The sequence below is a fragment of the Alosa pseudoharengus genome, unplaced genomic scaffold, assembly GCF_046254945.1.
Source record: "Alosa pseudoharengus isolate Yale_2024_CS ecotype anadromous, Long Island Sound unplaced genomic scaffold, YU_APseudo_1.1 YU_APseudo_1.1_scf_16, whole genome shotgun sequence".
Classification (NCBI taxonomy): Eukaryota; Metazoa; Chordata; class Actinopteri; order Clupeiformes; family Clupeidae; genus Alosa; species Alosa pseudoharengus.
This window is the reverse complement of record NW_027468630.1, coordinates 24,951,465-24,968,065: the sequence shown is the minus strand read 5'-3', so window position 1 is coordinate 24,968,065 and position 16,601 is coordinate 24,951,465. Positions and strand designations below refer to the sequence as shown.

The window sequence follows — 16,601 nt, the reverse complement described above, 5'->3', positions numbered from 1 at the left end:
TTATATCCATAGTTTTCATGTCTCTCATCTTACTTCACTACTCTGCATTGTAGCTAATGGTTAAAGATAAAAGTATTACAGTATTACTTGTATTAAACATTAGTCACATAATTATCTGTTCAATCACAGACACTAAAAAGGCTGTTGAAAATTGAGATCTTTTTGAAAAATAAAATGTTGAAAAAGAAAAGAGGCATCAATCTCAGCATAACTACTTTATTATGAATGGACATTCAGCTGGCATGTGCCTCTCAGCATAGTATGGCAACACATGAATATGCAGGTGTGCTGTGGAAGGGGATTTTTTTTATCATACTTTCAAGATTCCAACAGCCCTCTATCATCGTAGAAATCTTTCTTTGCAAAAACTACCTAATACGTTATGTGTTGTGTGTGTTTTGAGCATGTTTGGACAGGGATAAGTAGGAGATATGAGTGTGCTTTCCGCTATAGCCCTCATGCTCCCGTCACTTAAACTCCTCAGTGGACGAGGACGGGGTCTCAGACTCCTCTGGGCCTTCCTAAAGTCAGAAAAAAAAAAAACACCTCAGTCAACATCATGCATTTTTTTAACATTGCTCCAGTGCTCTAATATACAAGAATTTTTTCACCAACTACAGCGCCTATAAAACATATTCAACATTTCACCCCCCTTTGATATTTCCACTTTTACTACTTTTATTAATGAAATCTTGATCAAATTAATTTGCCATTTTTTACAATACTTAACAAAAATCCCCTCTTTAATGTCAAAGTGAAAGCAGATTTCTACAAAGTAATACTACAAAGTTAATTAATTACAAACATATAATGCAAAATAAGCAATTGCGTAAATATTCACCCCCTTCAAGTAAACATTTAGCAGATGCACCTTTGGCCACAACTAAAGCATGGAGTCTGTGTGGTCTCAGTTAGGCTTGCACATCTTGCTTGCTTGCTTGCTTGCTTGATTGATTGATAGATAATATAATAATATATACAACCATAACACAACAAACACACACACACACATATATCTCACATACATAAAAATCACTCACATCAATGTATACATTTAAGGAGCATGTAAATTGATTACAAAGGTCTGGTATGGACTGACCATGTGATGCATTGACCATGTTAAGGTGCTATGGTAGAGTGTGTGCAATGGTGGTAGTGCAAAAGTGAACAGTGCAATAACTGCCTATTGACTTTTACTGAGATGACTGTATTTCTTCTTGCGTTTAGTTTATACAGTAGTGTCTGACGTTTATAGTGCTGTAGAGTTAAAATAGCATCTCCGCGTGGAGAGAAATGTGTGCAGACAAACATAATTATGTTGTGGCCTACCCATTGTTTGATCACTAGATGCCAATGTTGTCCGTCAGATAACAGAAGCTAAGCATAGCATATTTTAAATTTACCCGGGTTATATAACATCTATTATTTATGTTACTGCCCCACCTTGAATTACATCCACCCTATAGGCATATGTCTGACATTAGTTAATGAGTAATAACTCAGGAATTAGTGAAATATTGCCGCCTTTGGAGAACAAACACAGAAGAGAATTGTACAGCTGCCAACAGACAGAGAGCTCCTAATCCTCGCTCCCTCACACTCCACTGTAGCATGTGTGTGTTCGAGATCCGTTGCAGGGCCTACGCTGAATAGGCCAAAACTATACCCATTACATCATCATCCTGCAAACTGCCACTATTTCAGAGCTGAATAGACAAAGCTCTGTTATAGGCCTATAATAAAAAGTATAATGGTTGGTATTATGGATTAATTTGCCTTCAAAGAAGCCTACAAGATCTTTCACTTCCTTTTTTGCATGGCCTCATTGTTTGGTCCTGGTTGCATGGTGTCACTGTTTGGTCCTGGTTTATAACTACTGTGTATGAGTGATGGACTTATTTCCAGGAACTACAGAGGCTACAGTGGAATATGGAAAGTGCATTTTACATTTATAGTGCTGAGTATGGAAATGCACCATAGTTTATATTTTATTTCTCTGCATTGTGTAGGCTACACTCACAAATACATTATAGAAACAGAATATAGAAACAGGAAAATGTCTCAGATCCACTGTTTATTGCAACTGCAAGATGCTAACTTAAGGTAATTAACAGTCAGTGACATGGTAGTGTAGCATTCTATCAGATAGCGCGACTTCTATGCTGTTGTGCTATATGCTACTATCCGTGCTGCACACCCCAAATCAACATGACTCCTAACCAGGGGCGTCACTAGACCTAGAGCTGTACTGGGGCACAATAGGGGGGTCCGGTGGCATGCGTTAAAACGTTAAAAATGCATCAATCTGGTGCACTTTAAAAATAAATTCCGAGGTTAGACTTGCTTATTTTTATCTTTGGATGGAAATATTTGTGCTGTAGCCTAAACTATTTTGCATTTCAGGATTTTAACCATGCCCACACAGGTGGAATAGTTATGATGATACTGCAATAAGTTCATAGTCATAGAGTTTCACAGTTCAGAAATGGTCAAAAATAGTATACATTTCAGCACTTCATGAAATTAAGGTCACCTGTGTTGTTCAGCTAGTTAATCTAAGATAATGAGTTAATCTAAGTTATCTTGGTCATTGAAATGGCCATCTATACACACTATATCTTCCTTTTTCAGGAGTCTGGGCTACCCATATCTGGGAAAAATACGATATGATAATATTTGCATGTGTTATGTCAGCCTTTATATCAAGAAAAAAAATATTTGCGTCTGCGATTTTTTTCTTCATATTTTTGCATTAATGTCACTAGGAAGCATGCCAGTAGAAATATATATTCATATGTGTAAGTGGGATTGTCTGGAATCTGGCAATATAAGAACCATGATGGTGGAATACTGGCTAAGCAATTTACAAAAAAATGTTTACTGACATAAATAGTTTACATGAGAATACATTATAACCGCTTATTGTACAGATGTGTGCTTTATATTTGGTAAGGTCTGCTGTTTATTGCTATACGGTTTGCCATGTGTTGAGTAAAGACTTGGTGAGATATTTCACAGAGAGAAATGGGTGTGCAGAGCGGTGTGCAGAATGCAAATATTAAATTGGGTAAGGCTATTTGTACCCCTGGTACAAATAACAGTGTATGCTATTCGTACCCTGGTGCAATTAGAAGTGAATTCTATTCGTACCCCGGTGCACACAGCATTGTGTCCTATTAGTACCCTGTCTGGTACAAATATCAATGTATGCTATTCGTACCCCGGTGCACACAGCAATGTGTTCTATTAATACTCCGTCTGGTACAAATATCAGTGTATGCTATTTGCACCCCTGTGCATTTATTCTGGCATATTGATCACACAATGTAATAATAATAATAAAAAAAACAAGCACGTACGTTACGTAACAGGGTGTGAATAGCTCAGCTGTGTAATAGACACTCTGAATAAGGTATGCTGTTTGCATAAATGTATAGTTAGAAGTGGATGCTATTCGTACCCTGGTGTATATAGTACTGTATGCTATTTACACCCTGGTGCATGAACTAGCTAATTGTTGCAATCAAAACTTCCGTTTGAGAACCGATGTCTTGTTCAAAATGCGCGGCTTCTCTCCAGAGACGTTGGTACACATGCACACTCACTCTGCCAAAACGCATCACAAGGGAATCAAACATCAGTCTCCCACATGCTATCCCATGTCTGTGACCACTACACTATCTTCTTTCACAAGTAGATTGCGTTTGCAGGTAAACTTTTAGTTTATAGGCCTGAACGTCATATTCACAAAATTTCTGTTAACTAACAAACTGTTGTATGTGTTCACTGAACCAATATTATGAAAATAAAACACAACTTTTCAATCTAAAACTTAATCTGAACAGATATTAGTGCCGAAACCTTTCAGAATTCTTCACTTTCTGCTGACAAAAAAAAACGAATGTCCGCCATGATTTTTGTGTATGTGAGCAATGTCTTTTTGTTGTTATGTCACAGGGTGTGAATAGCTCAGCTGTGTGGCCAAGGCTATTTGTACCAGGGGTGTAAATAGACACTCCGTATTAAATTTCATGTAAGTTCAATGGTAATGTTCTCGCTAACTATTTATCACAGCAACTTGGCGCTAATATCATTGGAAAGCGTTGATTCCGCTTGTTCAGGTGATGTGCTGTATGATAGCTGTGTGATGAGTACTCCAAGAGCAATTTAGTTGAATCTGGACTTGAGATTTTACTGGGGCACAGCAGTAGGGCATGTGTCCCAGTAAAAAGGGTCTAGAGACACCCCTGCTCCTAACCTTAGTTGAAAGATTACAGAAGCTAGGTTTAGCTGTGACAATTAAGGACAATATAAAACAGGGAATACATTATATACATTACAGATGTATATTATGACCACAGTGCAGATTGTGTAGGAGGGCTAATGTAGCCTGTAAATCAATCAGGTGGGCAGCAGACAAAGCGATATGATTATAGGGGCTGACTGAGAGAGACAGACTCATGCTGAAAAGTCCATTTCTCCCCTCCCCTTTTGTGGCATTTAAAAGTTAGATGGACATGGGGACAAAGGACCTCCTCAACGTATCTGTTGAGCATGACACTGACAGAAGTCTGCCACTGAACATGCTCTGTTTATTGAGTGTGCTGTGTAGTGTGTGGCAGTCATTGTCCATGATCGCCAGCATCCTGCTCATGGGCCGTTTCTCTGCAGTTGTTGTGAGTGACTCCAGCTCTGTCAGGTTGGAAGGGGATCAGGTGTGAACCCCTTTCAAGTCCAGCCACAGATTTGCAATAGGATTGAGGTCTGGGCTTTGAGCCTTTCAGCCTCTCCAGAACATTCACCTTGTCTTTAAACAATTTCTGTGTAGTTTTCACTGTATGCTTCGGCTCATTGAAAAGTAAACCTTCTTCAGTCGTAGCTCTCTTGCACTGAATCAGATTGTCATCCTGGATTTCCATATATTTTACTGAATTTATTTTACTTTTACCTTTACAAGCCTTTTACCTTTACAAGTAGTATCCCCACAGCATGATGCTACCACCACCATGCTTCAAATAAGGGATGGTGCGTTTTTGGTGATGTGCAGTGTGTTTAGTGTCCGCCAAAAATAGCATCTAGTCTGATGGCCAAAAGGCTAAATATTGGTCTCATCAGACCAACAAACCTTCTTCCTTTTGACCTTGGAGTCTCCCACATGTCTTTACTTTAGTACTTCAGTCCAGATTTAATAAGAGCTTTGCCATTCACCCATAGAGCTTTGACCTATGCTGCCAACTGCATGAGCATGACACTAGACCTAGATATTTTTTTAAGCGTCTCTGATATGTTGTTTCATACAGTGCCTCAGTAATTTAGGCTATACATTTGGAAAAGGCGGTTGGATAGGAATGTTGGATATGAAAATCCATTTTATGAATTCATAGTAGGCCTAGCCTATTATAAAGGGTTATACAGGGAAGACACCAATTCATAAACTCTGACTAAATGTATCCTATAAGGGGTCTGGGAAACACTGTGTGGGCAGGTGACTTTGCCTTTGGACTTTTAACTTTCAAAGAAAGGTTAATTGGAATGATAAATACTATTGTTAACCGATTATCTAAAATTGAAAATAGTGTTGAAGTTGGTTTTGTTCCCATTTTCAGTTACATTCATCCAAAAATTGTGTTCATTTCCAGTTTTCGTTTTCGAAATCCCTGTTTTGCATTATATATTTTTAATTATTTCACATTACATTGTAGTAATTTGCTTTCACTTTGACATTAAAGAGGGTATTTTTGCTAATTATTCTAAAAAAAGGCCTAATTCAATTGACAAAGATTATATTTATTTAAGCAATAAAAGGGGAAATATCCAAGAGGGGTAATACTTTTTATAGGCAGTGTACTTCATTTTTCATTTGGCCTATAAAGCTTCATGGTCAGGTCAGGCTCAGGTCCAAACTCTCACCTTCACTTTTTCTAGGTCCGACCGTCCAGGAAGGGACTTCTGAGGAGTGTGGAAGGCCTGGAATGTACAGACGAGGATAAAAATGCAAACGACTCTCAGCACAAGCCATTACATAACACTCCATTGACCTATCAGCAGAATACGCCACACAACCAAGGCACACTTTTTATACAAGGAAACCTACTTGGCAATCAACTATTTCTGGTTCCGATTCTGAGTCTGTATAGGCATTGCATAACACGTTATGTGTTCATCATCAGCCCTGACATATCATAACCCCCAGCACTTCAAGTGTCAGAACAATTTCAGAGAGCTTATCCAAATCACTATAATATGCATCTGTCTATTTTGTCCATAACGGCATGTCACTGTGTATCTGTGCAGTAAGGCCATCATAGTAGTGTACTGTGTGTCGTCGCTGGCTGTTGGGGGTGTTTACCTTCTTGGCTTGCTGGATCTCCTCTGTGGACTTGGATCTGCTCTTCACAGGATGCCTCTGGGGGGAGCTGGACTGGAGAGGAAGACAGACCTGTTTAACAGAGCTCATACAGAACATGGCGTCGCTATGAGCGCAGAAGAGAAATGTGGAGTACCTTCTGTTCCATGGCTGCGCTGGAGTGTTTGATGGTGATGTTCAAAGGGTTGGTGTGAGGTCAGTGGTCTGGTCTAGTTTGGTAAAAAGTGAATACATTAAAAAGTTATTCTGTTAAGTCAGAACAAGCACGATCTCATGTCAATGTCCACAACTGACCACTAGATGGCAGCTTTGATCTATAAGGTAAAATACAGTATCCTGATTAAGCAACAATATGCCATGGCGTGTTTTATGAATATTAATAACAGTACTACATCATGTCGAAACCACTGTAGAAATCAATAATTAAATGTTAATAATTAAAAATCTATTACATTTCTATTCAATTTAAATCCATATACATTATGCTGAGGCTGAGAGATAATTTTACCACATGCAAATAATCTTGGAACCTCTATGCAAGGTGTTTTTTTCTTACTCGATCTGTTATGCTATCTTGGGGATGACCCTACGTTTCCTGATCTGGAATAGTCCCTTAAGGGAAACCCTGTGGATGAGGAGTGATGTCAGCAGGCTTGGCCTGCTGTTCTGCGTTGGAGGCTGCCCTCCCTCCTCTCTCTCTCACACCTGCTGCCAGCAGTCTAGCCATGCAATATGCATCAGCGTGGGCATGGGATGAGACTACAGCTCGATTCAGCCCACCCCGACATTACTTACATGGAACATTTATTTTCTAAAGGTTCTTTAACTTCCTATGGAATGTGAAATTGTTGTCTTATTCCCTCGAAATGGCACTGAGTCTACTTCAGATAGCACTGTTCCCACCTCTTTTGGCCTACCATCAAATGCTTGTGTGAGATACTGGCACAGAGTTACAGAGGCTAGAATATTGTCTTTTTCTTTCTGCCGGATAACAAGCATCTTTGAACTGACCACATTTCAGCCCTCTAGTAGATAGTAGATCAATATAGAATGAAAATGACTACTTTAGACCATTATTTGCCAAGGTATGCTCATGCGTTTTGTAAAATGCCCTATTGGAAACTCCCCATAGGACTTTCGGTTACCCAAAATGCATACTGACAATAAAAGCCTTATTGTGTGGCAACCTCTTGGTGTAGAAGCATAGCTGCTAATCCTCAAAGTTAACACTCTGAGGTTTCTTGTAGACTATTTGGATTGTATGTCAGGTGTTCTGATATAGACTGACTACACAAAATATGGAATAATTACACAAAAGTGTATATTTGCATTTTCTTTGTTGGTTCAATGGGTGTGTACTGTATAAGATGGACTATACATCTGCACAACTAATATTGAATAAAACAACATGAATATTCAATTTCTATGGACTCCTGTGGATATTTCAATACCCAATATTCTGCATCTACTTATTGCTAAGGATACACACTGCAGCTATAAGGTAGGGAAGCACCAAAGGCGGATGAGGGCATTTTTGATTAAATTTAATTGAGACATAGCAAGATTAATCTGACAATGTAAAGCACAGATTGTACATGGGTTGACATGTATGGATTCCCAAGAGTCCAAGCTTTCAAATGGTGTATAAGTTACATTACTACCGTTATGCTACATAGCAATATGGTGCATACAATTGATTTAGAATGTTTTGGGGGGAGGTGGGAGAGGGGGTAGGTGTGCCGTGGAAGGCACACTGTTTCATAACAGGTTGGTCATACAGTATGAGACTGAAAGTAGGATTTAATCAAGTCTGAGATGATGTTGAAGAGAAACATTTCAGTCTTTAATGTGATGCTCTCTGGTCAATGGCATTAGGATAACAGAGTGGATGCTTAGAATGAAGACTCCATCTGCCATGACCTTCATTGCACTGGAACGGCTCGACCACAGTTAGACACTGTACCATTATGACTTAACAGGAGAGTAGAATCTATCTGTAACAGAGTGCAAATATTTGGGATGAAAACAACCACAACAACTTGCATGCACTCTTAAAATGAAAAGTGTTGGAATGTGTTCTCTATCTGGACAACAGAGATGTGTTAAAAAACGATGCAGTTGTGTTGTTGTCAATGCGTATTGTGTAACAAATAACAAAAGCAATGTGTGGGAAACAACACAAACTGTGTTGTTCCTATCTGGACACAGAGATGTGTTAGAAACAACGCAAGTTGTGTTGTTTTCAACACATTCGTTTTAAGAGTGTGTATATAGCACTTTTATCAAGGCAACCAAAGCGCTTTACAGCGAAGGGGGAACCTTACCAGCCACTAAGACAGTTATGATGTGAAATATAATAAACACCGAACTAAAGAGGAATAAAATAGTAATTTTCATTGTGAATTAGGCACAGTGATGTGACTAAAACTAATACTGTTTAAGAGAGTATGGATTTTTGTAAGGATTTCATAAGGGCTGTGGCAGTGCCCAGTCTCTAATGGATTCTGAGACCGTCTGGCAGAAGCACCACGGGTGGCACAGAACATGGCATGGGCTGGCATGGGAGGATGCTCTACCCAGAGGACAAACACATAGAGATCATGTCACCATGGAAACGTTAGGGACACCCACAGTAGATAAGTGAAGTTGACAGTCCATTTACTGGTACACACACACACCAAAGCCTCTCTCTCTCCATTTACTGGTACACACACCAAAGCCTCTCTCTCTCTCTCGGTACACACACACACACACAGTCTCAGTGTGTATATCTACATGACATATCTGACCGTTTACAGTGGATTTTGTAATGATTTTCTAACACTACCAGTTGATTCCGCCCAGAGACGGCTTGGTAAGTTCTGCCTGTCTGAGCTAAAAGCAACAGATAGATCCCAGTATCCTTAGAAAACACCCTTGTTTTCTTGTCTTCTGCTTTGTTTTCTCTTCACTATAAGAGGAGAAAGAGAGAGAGAGATGTGCGTCACTTTGTTCCTCCGTGGGACAGTACTGGCTGACAACTTGAGAGAGCTCCCCTTGGCTCGGGAAAAAGCCCTTCCTATCGATTCAGTCCACATGACTGAGCGCAACAACCACCAAGGTGACATACCAGGACACGCTGGATACCCCAGCAAGAATAGACGCCTCGCCCCTTTACATGCAAACAAATGGCCCCATCACAGCTCAATTATTTCCATGTGTATGGAACAATGACTGCAGACACAGTCTTTGATATGGAGATTGAAAATGAGCTAATTTTGCTCATGGACAGGATTGCGTATGAGGACATGCTGGATACTGCGTATAGGGCAGACACCTCCTACCTTTACAGGTAGGGAGATGGGAGTGCAGGAGAGCATACCAACATCATGGGTCAGTTTCTCTGACATGGACTAAGCCTTCAACGGATTCAAAACTTTAGAATTGCCACTGTAAAACAGCTTTTAACTAGGTTTAATCAATGTTCATGAAATTCATTGAGTGTAGACATATGACTTAATAATATTTCACAATATGTCTTCCCTGTCTATAGAGTGTTAGTTTTTGTGTATGTGTTCATGAACTACTTCAACTACACTCTGTTAAGTACTTAACACTTCCACACTCTCATCCATCCTCTGGTAACAGTATTGACTGATGTAGTATTAAATTGCTCCCTATGAGCTCCTTTGCATTGTAGCTTGAATGTTATTCCTCATTGGATAAAAATGTCTGCTAAATGAATAGATGTCCTGACAACACTGAAATAGGTTTGCCCCACATCTGGTGTGCATCTGGCCCAAACGCCGGCCAGACCCTGGTCACGCTAGACCTGCTCCAGTGAAAAGATGGCACTCTGCGTTATGCAGCAGGAGTGTCCCACGAGAGAGTGGAGAGAGCGTGTGTTGCTTTGTCCCGGCTCTGTTTCCCAGATTCCCTCCCCAGGCAGGTACACTATTCAGCTATGCACACAATAGAGATGGGCCCATCTAGCTTTTAGGCAATCCTTTTAGGAAGGCTAAGTCAGCAGAATCACTAATGCATGAAATATTATTACACTCATCATGTATAACGGTTGGTTAATAAGGTTTTATTCTCCCTTAAGGAGGGGAAAGTATTAAAATGAGGTACAGTACACACATCAGTGGAGTAATTGCAAAGCGTCATCCGAAGAAGCCCTGTGATATAACCTCGGCCTCCATCCATTCTCTTCTTACACAACTTCACAAGCCTCTGCCAAAGTGAAGGGGATCTCTCAGTTGAATGAGCAATAGTCTTTGCTTAACTCAAATGCAGGTCCAACTACACTATTAACATCCTAAAAAGGGGTCCTGAAGTCTGATATGTTTATCTAATCTAATTGTGTGTTCATATGAAAAGGCCATTGGCATCCATGGTCACAGGCTCTATTCTATCCATTTATCTTTTCCTTCTTTGTCTATCTCTCCATCTCTTTTCATATGAGTATAGTATGGGTCAGGTAAGATGGGATGACCCCTGGGATAACTGACTGAATGCTAAGATGATTATATGAATGTCATGTCACAGGGCATGAAGTCTTGGCTGGCTCATACTTGACATAAATGGTTCGCATCTCCAGAGAAAGCTTAATATATCCCCAGGCAACACATACCGAGTCAGTTCCCTATAAACGCATAACGGAGACACGTAGGCGTGGATAGCTAAGATGGTGTCAATCTCACCTTGTTTTTAACACCGTAGGAATTAATCATTGGGACAATCATTTGGATGACTTACTGCACAGGCATACCTGGCAAGCTTGGAAATTCCTAAATGTCATGTTCATGCCAAGACTAAAGCAATCAATTCCACTTAAATGCTTCAATGATGAAGGACAAGACCCAACATCAGAGCCATTTGAAGTGCAGTTAGGGAGGACAAATTAGGCATTAGACTCAGTTTGCAAAGAGAAGCTGCCACAAAGTGCCCATAGGCCTGCGAGACCCGCCCGCCTAGTCACGTAACCACGTCCTGCGCTAAACTGGCCTATTAAGTCAAATGCATTTCTTTTCAATGCTCTCATCCACTGCTCAGAGCATAGTCACAGTGCATCATAGACAGCAGTCCATCAAACACCTACACACATAAATCATCGCAATGAAATACACTGCACTTAATAGGCAAATCACACAATCACAGCCACATGCAAGCTCTGGCAGTGAGTCTTGTTCAGACAGTACCCCCTTGAGAGTATGTATCAGTCCTCAAAATCCTCATCATACCCTCAACAGCATCCCTCTTGACAGGATACAAACACGTGTCACAGACAGGTAAGCCCTCACAGCAGGTGAATGCACCGCAAGGACAAAGCATCAGGCAGGAAGAGGGAAATCCAGTGGGCAGCCTCATGTGCTGACAGTGACATTTCCCCACTGCATTCGGAGTCTCTCATTGTCTCAGACCACCAGTGCCTACAAGCGACTTCTGCATGGTTCAGATCCCCCACGGTACATAAACACTAGCACCCTCACTGCATCTTTGCACTAAAAACTGGCATTTGTTTTTGGGCTCAGTGAGGCTCGCCATCCCACACCACCTGGCAATTGTGAGGCAGACAACAAGCATGCCGCTGAATGTCTGTAAGCATTAATACAACAGAGATGCAGAAGGAAAAGCAGGTGGAACTTACCTCTGTTTTTATTCTAGCGATCTCCTCTCTCCTCTCTCTGCTTTGATGGGGATGAGCTGCTGGTGTGTGCTCTTGTCCTCTGTGTCGCTCTCTCTCTACCTCCCTTTTTCTCCCTCCCTCTCACAGTCTCTCTGTCACATCCACGACCACACGTACCACACATCGTCTGCCCATTCATAAATTCACAGACGTGACACACCCACAGACGCAGACCTCATTTAATGCTGCCAGCATGCTTGCCTACACACACACAGAGTCCAGCTCTCTTTCACCATTTCGTGCATTTACACAATCTCACACAAACATACATTCCTTCTCTGCTGCTGTATGCACACACGAACGCGCGCACACACACACACACACATATCTGAAGTGACAGATACCTTGAATTCTGATGTGGACTAGGGACTTGTGACTGATCAGACGGTCCTCGGTATGTTTTCTCTGCTCTGACATGACAAATGTTTGATAAATGGACAGGGCAAGGCTCTGTATCTCACAGAGCAAGAATAACTGAGGTCCTTCTACAAGGCAACCTCTCTAAACCATTAACACACATCACTCTTAGTTATCCCATCTGGATACTGGATAAAAGAATATGTTAAATTACCTCTACATAAATGTATTGTATAAACAAACCTTTGGTGCAGAGGTAAAACAATAAACCACTGAGAGAAACAGGAGGAAACCTTCTGGATAACTGAAACATTGTGTCCTGTGCAAAAAGCATCAGCAATACGTCTTCACACCGTCCTACCCCATGACGCTGACTGCAATTGGCAGATTGATCCAAGATCCACTGAAAGAACCAATAATTTTCAAGAAAAGATGACATGTTCTCCTTCGCTAACACAGAGGTGGTCACCTCTTCATGACATCACAGAGAAGCGACAAGTGGCCGAGGAGAACACAAAACACTGTAAGCAGAGGGATTATGTGCATCTTTATTAGTCCTGATTTCTGTTGCATGTTCTGTGCTTGAGGACAGTAACAATTCTAAATCTGCCCAGAGACGGAATGAGACAGAAATACTAAGGCACTCAGCAGTGCAAATACAAAAGGACTGCATCAGTTAAACACACACATTAAATCTCAACCAAGTGGCAATCATATATATTTAGTTTTCAAGACCATTGATTAAAAAAATTTAACATTTTATAGAATTAAGTGTCACTTTCCCATAACAATCACACACACAGACTAGGTCTCGTCCCAGCTCTGACAGATGAAGTGCTTCTGACTGACTGAACATGACAACACAAAGTGCAGGACATGATGGAAATGTGGTGAAAGAACATCAATGACCATATAGCCTCAAAACAGATGGCTTTAAAACAAAACACGCACGCACACGCGCACACGCGCACACACACACACACACACACACACACACACACACACACACACACACACACACACACACACACACACACACACACACACACACACACACACACACACACACACACACACACACACACACACACACACACACACACACACACACACACACACACACACACACACACACACACACACACACACACACACACACACACACACACACAATTGATTTGACAACCATTACACATACATGAATCAAAAAATAATGAAAGCTTTATCCCATCTTCTGAAGGGGAAAAAGTACTACGATCAATTGTATAATTACATTTTTTACATGCTTAAACACAAACCTGGTAGTGATGTAAACCATCAAATATATTCTAAATAAATACTATGTCACCTCAAATGCAACTGTACAGCATATGGACAATAAATATAGATTGTAGAAAATACATTCTGCATTTCTATGCATCTTGAAGCTCTTCCATCTTCATAGAAACATAAATGTACAACTTATTCATATCATTTGAAGTGTTAGTTAGGTGATTGTGGTGTAAATTCATAACACTGACATACTGGCAAGGCCCTGCCTCATTCAATCACTCAACAACCCCCCAATCATCCACCTCGCCCTACACACATACCCTTCTTGCTTTCATTAAGACTCAGATGACCCTGAAGGGTCAGCAGTGGACTAAACTGCATTGTCAGCAGGCTTGCTGGGCACCTTACAGTCCTCACCCTCTCCCCCGCCCCCTCCAGGCCCTTGCCTCTGGCCCTCCTCCTGCTCGGAGAGCTGCAGGAACTGAGGCAGCTCCAGGTGCTCCGCCCTCAGCAGGCCACGCTGGTCCTCCACACGGCTGCTCTGAACACGAGACAGCACCTCCATCAGACCTGGGGCAGAGGGGGACAGGGCCAGGGGCAGGGGAAGAGGGGTAGGGGGCAGGTGTAGAGGGCAGGGGGCAGGGGCCAGGGGTAGAGGGGTAGGGGAAGGGGTAGAGGGCAGGGGTAGAGGGTTAGGGGGCAGGGGTAGGGGAAGGGGTAGAGGGGTAGGGGGCAGGTGGTAGAGGGCAGGGGGTGGAGGGGCAGGGGAGGAAGAGAGAGTATCGAGAAAATTAATTCCTTACTGTATTTTTCATTTTCATTGTGTGTGTGTGTGTGTTTGTGTGTGTAAGCACAAAGGGGATAGGAATATAGTGGAATAGGACAGGGTAGAGCAGTGTTGATAGAGATAGAGGAAAAGATGGAGATGGAAAAACAGACTAAAAAGAGAAGAGAAAGAGTGAGTGAAGAAAGCAGGGTGATTTGTGAAGAATGAATGAAGAGAGAGTAAGAAAAGACTGAGGATGCAGTTAGCTGCATTAGCTGCAGTTAGCTGAACATCATTCACACAACTCACTTATCAGCAGTTAGCTGGACATCATTCACACACTCACTTATCAGCATTTAGCTGAATGTCATTCACACAGCTCACTTATCAGCAGTGAGATCATAAACATCAGACTCTGTCTCACCGTCCATGTCGTAGGGTTTCCTGGTTCTCGGGGAGCCTTTCGGGCCAGTAGCCTGTGGACCTCTCTGGCCTTCAACACTCCCTGAACAACCAACACGCAAACAAAAGTAGATCTGAAACAATCCGTTCTGCTTGAAACCAAATCGCTAAACCACTAGTGGACAAAGAGGGCTTTGACTTCATGTCCTCTTCTCAGAGCAGAGAGAAGAACTGGACGCCAGGTCCTGGCCGGGCTCGCAACAGCTCAGATCGCTCCGAGTCTGATCCGAAGCGAAGTGGGTGTTTTGTCACAGCGTGGCGAGTAGGACTCTGGGAGCGCTGAAGTCATAGTGACACGGCACAACAACAACCCAAACGCACTCAGACAGGCTGCCCAGGAGGCAGGACACAGGCGCGGGCACACAGCTACAGTACATGCCCAGAGAGGGAGTGCTAAGGCACTCGCGCTTCGCTAAACGGTACCGTTTAATGCCCCTTCATTCACTTGGACTAGTGGTCGACATGTTATAAAAAAAAAAAAAGAAAAAGACCAAATGTAAACAGCACAACATTTTCCCATTGGAATAAGCTGAAGCGGTCAGAACATTTCCTGTACGGTTACGATGCAGAGATATAGATTCACAGCCCACAAGAGAACAGGAGGGTGAAGGCTTTGTTCACCTTTGACTCGGTCCAGACATATCGTCTTGTTGGCCAGGCGGAAGACACTGGTGTTTAGCTTCAGTGGTTGCTGTGATCCACTCTGAAGTAAAATGAAGTGAAGGAAAAAATGTTGGGATGGACATGAGGATTTACATAGTATAATTCAGCAGAACCTTGGACAAAACAATCTTAGCAGAGGACATTTGATACAGTTTTATCCCACACTCAAATGCTGATTACAAACACTCTTTCTGAAGTAATTCAGAATAGCCATTTCCTTACAGGCAAATTTTGTGCACATGATTACACATCAGTCTCTGACAACTACATGCCACCATGTAGTGTTTTCTCTCTCTCTCTCTCTCTCTCTCTCTCTCTCTCTCTCTCTCTCTCTCTCTCACACACACACAATCTCACCATGGTGACGAGAGCATCCTGGGGGGGGATGTCATGCTTCTGTAACAGTGTAGCGAGAGCATCCCGCAAGGTTTTGCTGGACTTTACAATGATACCCACCGTTTTACCAGTGGATTTCACCTCTACCCTGGTAACACAAACAACAACAACCCACACAACGCTATTTCAGTTTTATGATGACACCTTTGTGTGTGTGTGTGTGTGTGTGTGTGTGTGTGTGTGTGTGTGTGTGTGTGTGTGAGACACACTTACGCAAGCGTCACCCGGACTTCCAGAGACACCTGCTGATCGTTCAGCACTGAGCTGTCCTGTTCCAGTGACAGGGGTTGCTATGGCAACAAGAAAAATATGATATTGCCTCAAATGTTCACTGGAAATAGAGGTTTGGTTCTTTTTAATGTAAACACACACACACACACACACACACACACACACACACACACACACACACACACACACAAACACACACACACACACCAGTAAATGCCATTATATCATTCATAAGTCTTCAAAGAACCTGAGGATGGATAACTGTGTGTCATCTAATATCAAGATCTCTGAACCTATCTGCCTGATAACCACATAAACATTCAATGCTTAACATTGTGATGCTCTGTTTTGGCTAAACTTTAACATGACTGGAGTACAGATATATAGTATTTCAAACCATTAATATCCACTCAGAGAGC

At 41.8% G+C, this 16,601-nt stretch overlaps 1 protein-coding gene and 1 long non-coding RNA gene across 5 annotated transcripts in view; both read right to left on the bottom strand.

Moving 5' to 3' along the window:
- Positions 1-211: 211 nt before the first annotated feature.
- On the bottom strand, positions 212-12,140 carry LOC143126275 (uncharacterized). Its single transcript, XR_012987438.1, has 5 exons — positions 11,997-12,140; positions 6,504-6,576; positions 6,350-6,421; positions 5,911-5,967; positions 212-521 (listed from the first exon to the last, which is right to left on the bottom strand). It is a non-coding gene; the product is annotated as an uncharacterized LOC143126275 (long non-coding RNA).
- Positions 12,141-13,504: 1,364 nt separating this feature from the next.
- Positions 13,505-16,601, bottom strand: part of rgs14a (regulator of G protein signaling 14a) — a 12,521-nt gene continuing 9,424 nt past the window's right edge. For all 4 annotated transcript variants that reach the window (XM_076287540.1, XM_076287539.1, XM_076287538.1 and 1 more), the window contains 5 exons: positions 16,165-16,241; positions 15,913-16,039; positions 15,514-15,595; positions 14,855-14,935; positions 13,505-14,234 (listed from right to left, as the gene is read on the bottom strand). In XM_076287540.1, the coding sequence (XP_076143655.1) occupies positions 14,035-14,234; positions 14,855-14,935; positions 15,514-15,595; positions 15,913-16,039; positions 16,165-16,241 (567 nt within the window). In that variant the 3' untranslated portion in view covers positions 13,505-14,034. The remainder of the gene's footprint in view (positions 14,235-14,854; positions 14,936-15,513; positions 15,596-15,912; positions 16,040-16,164; positions 16,242-16,601) is intronic.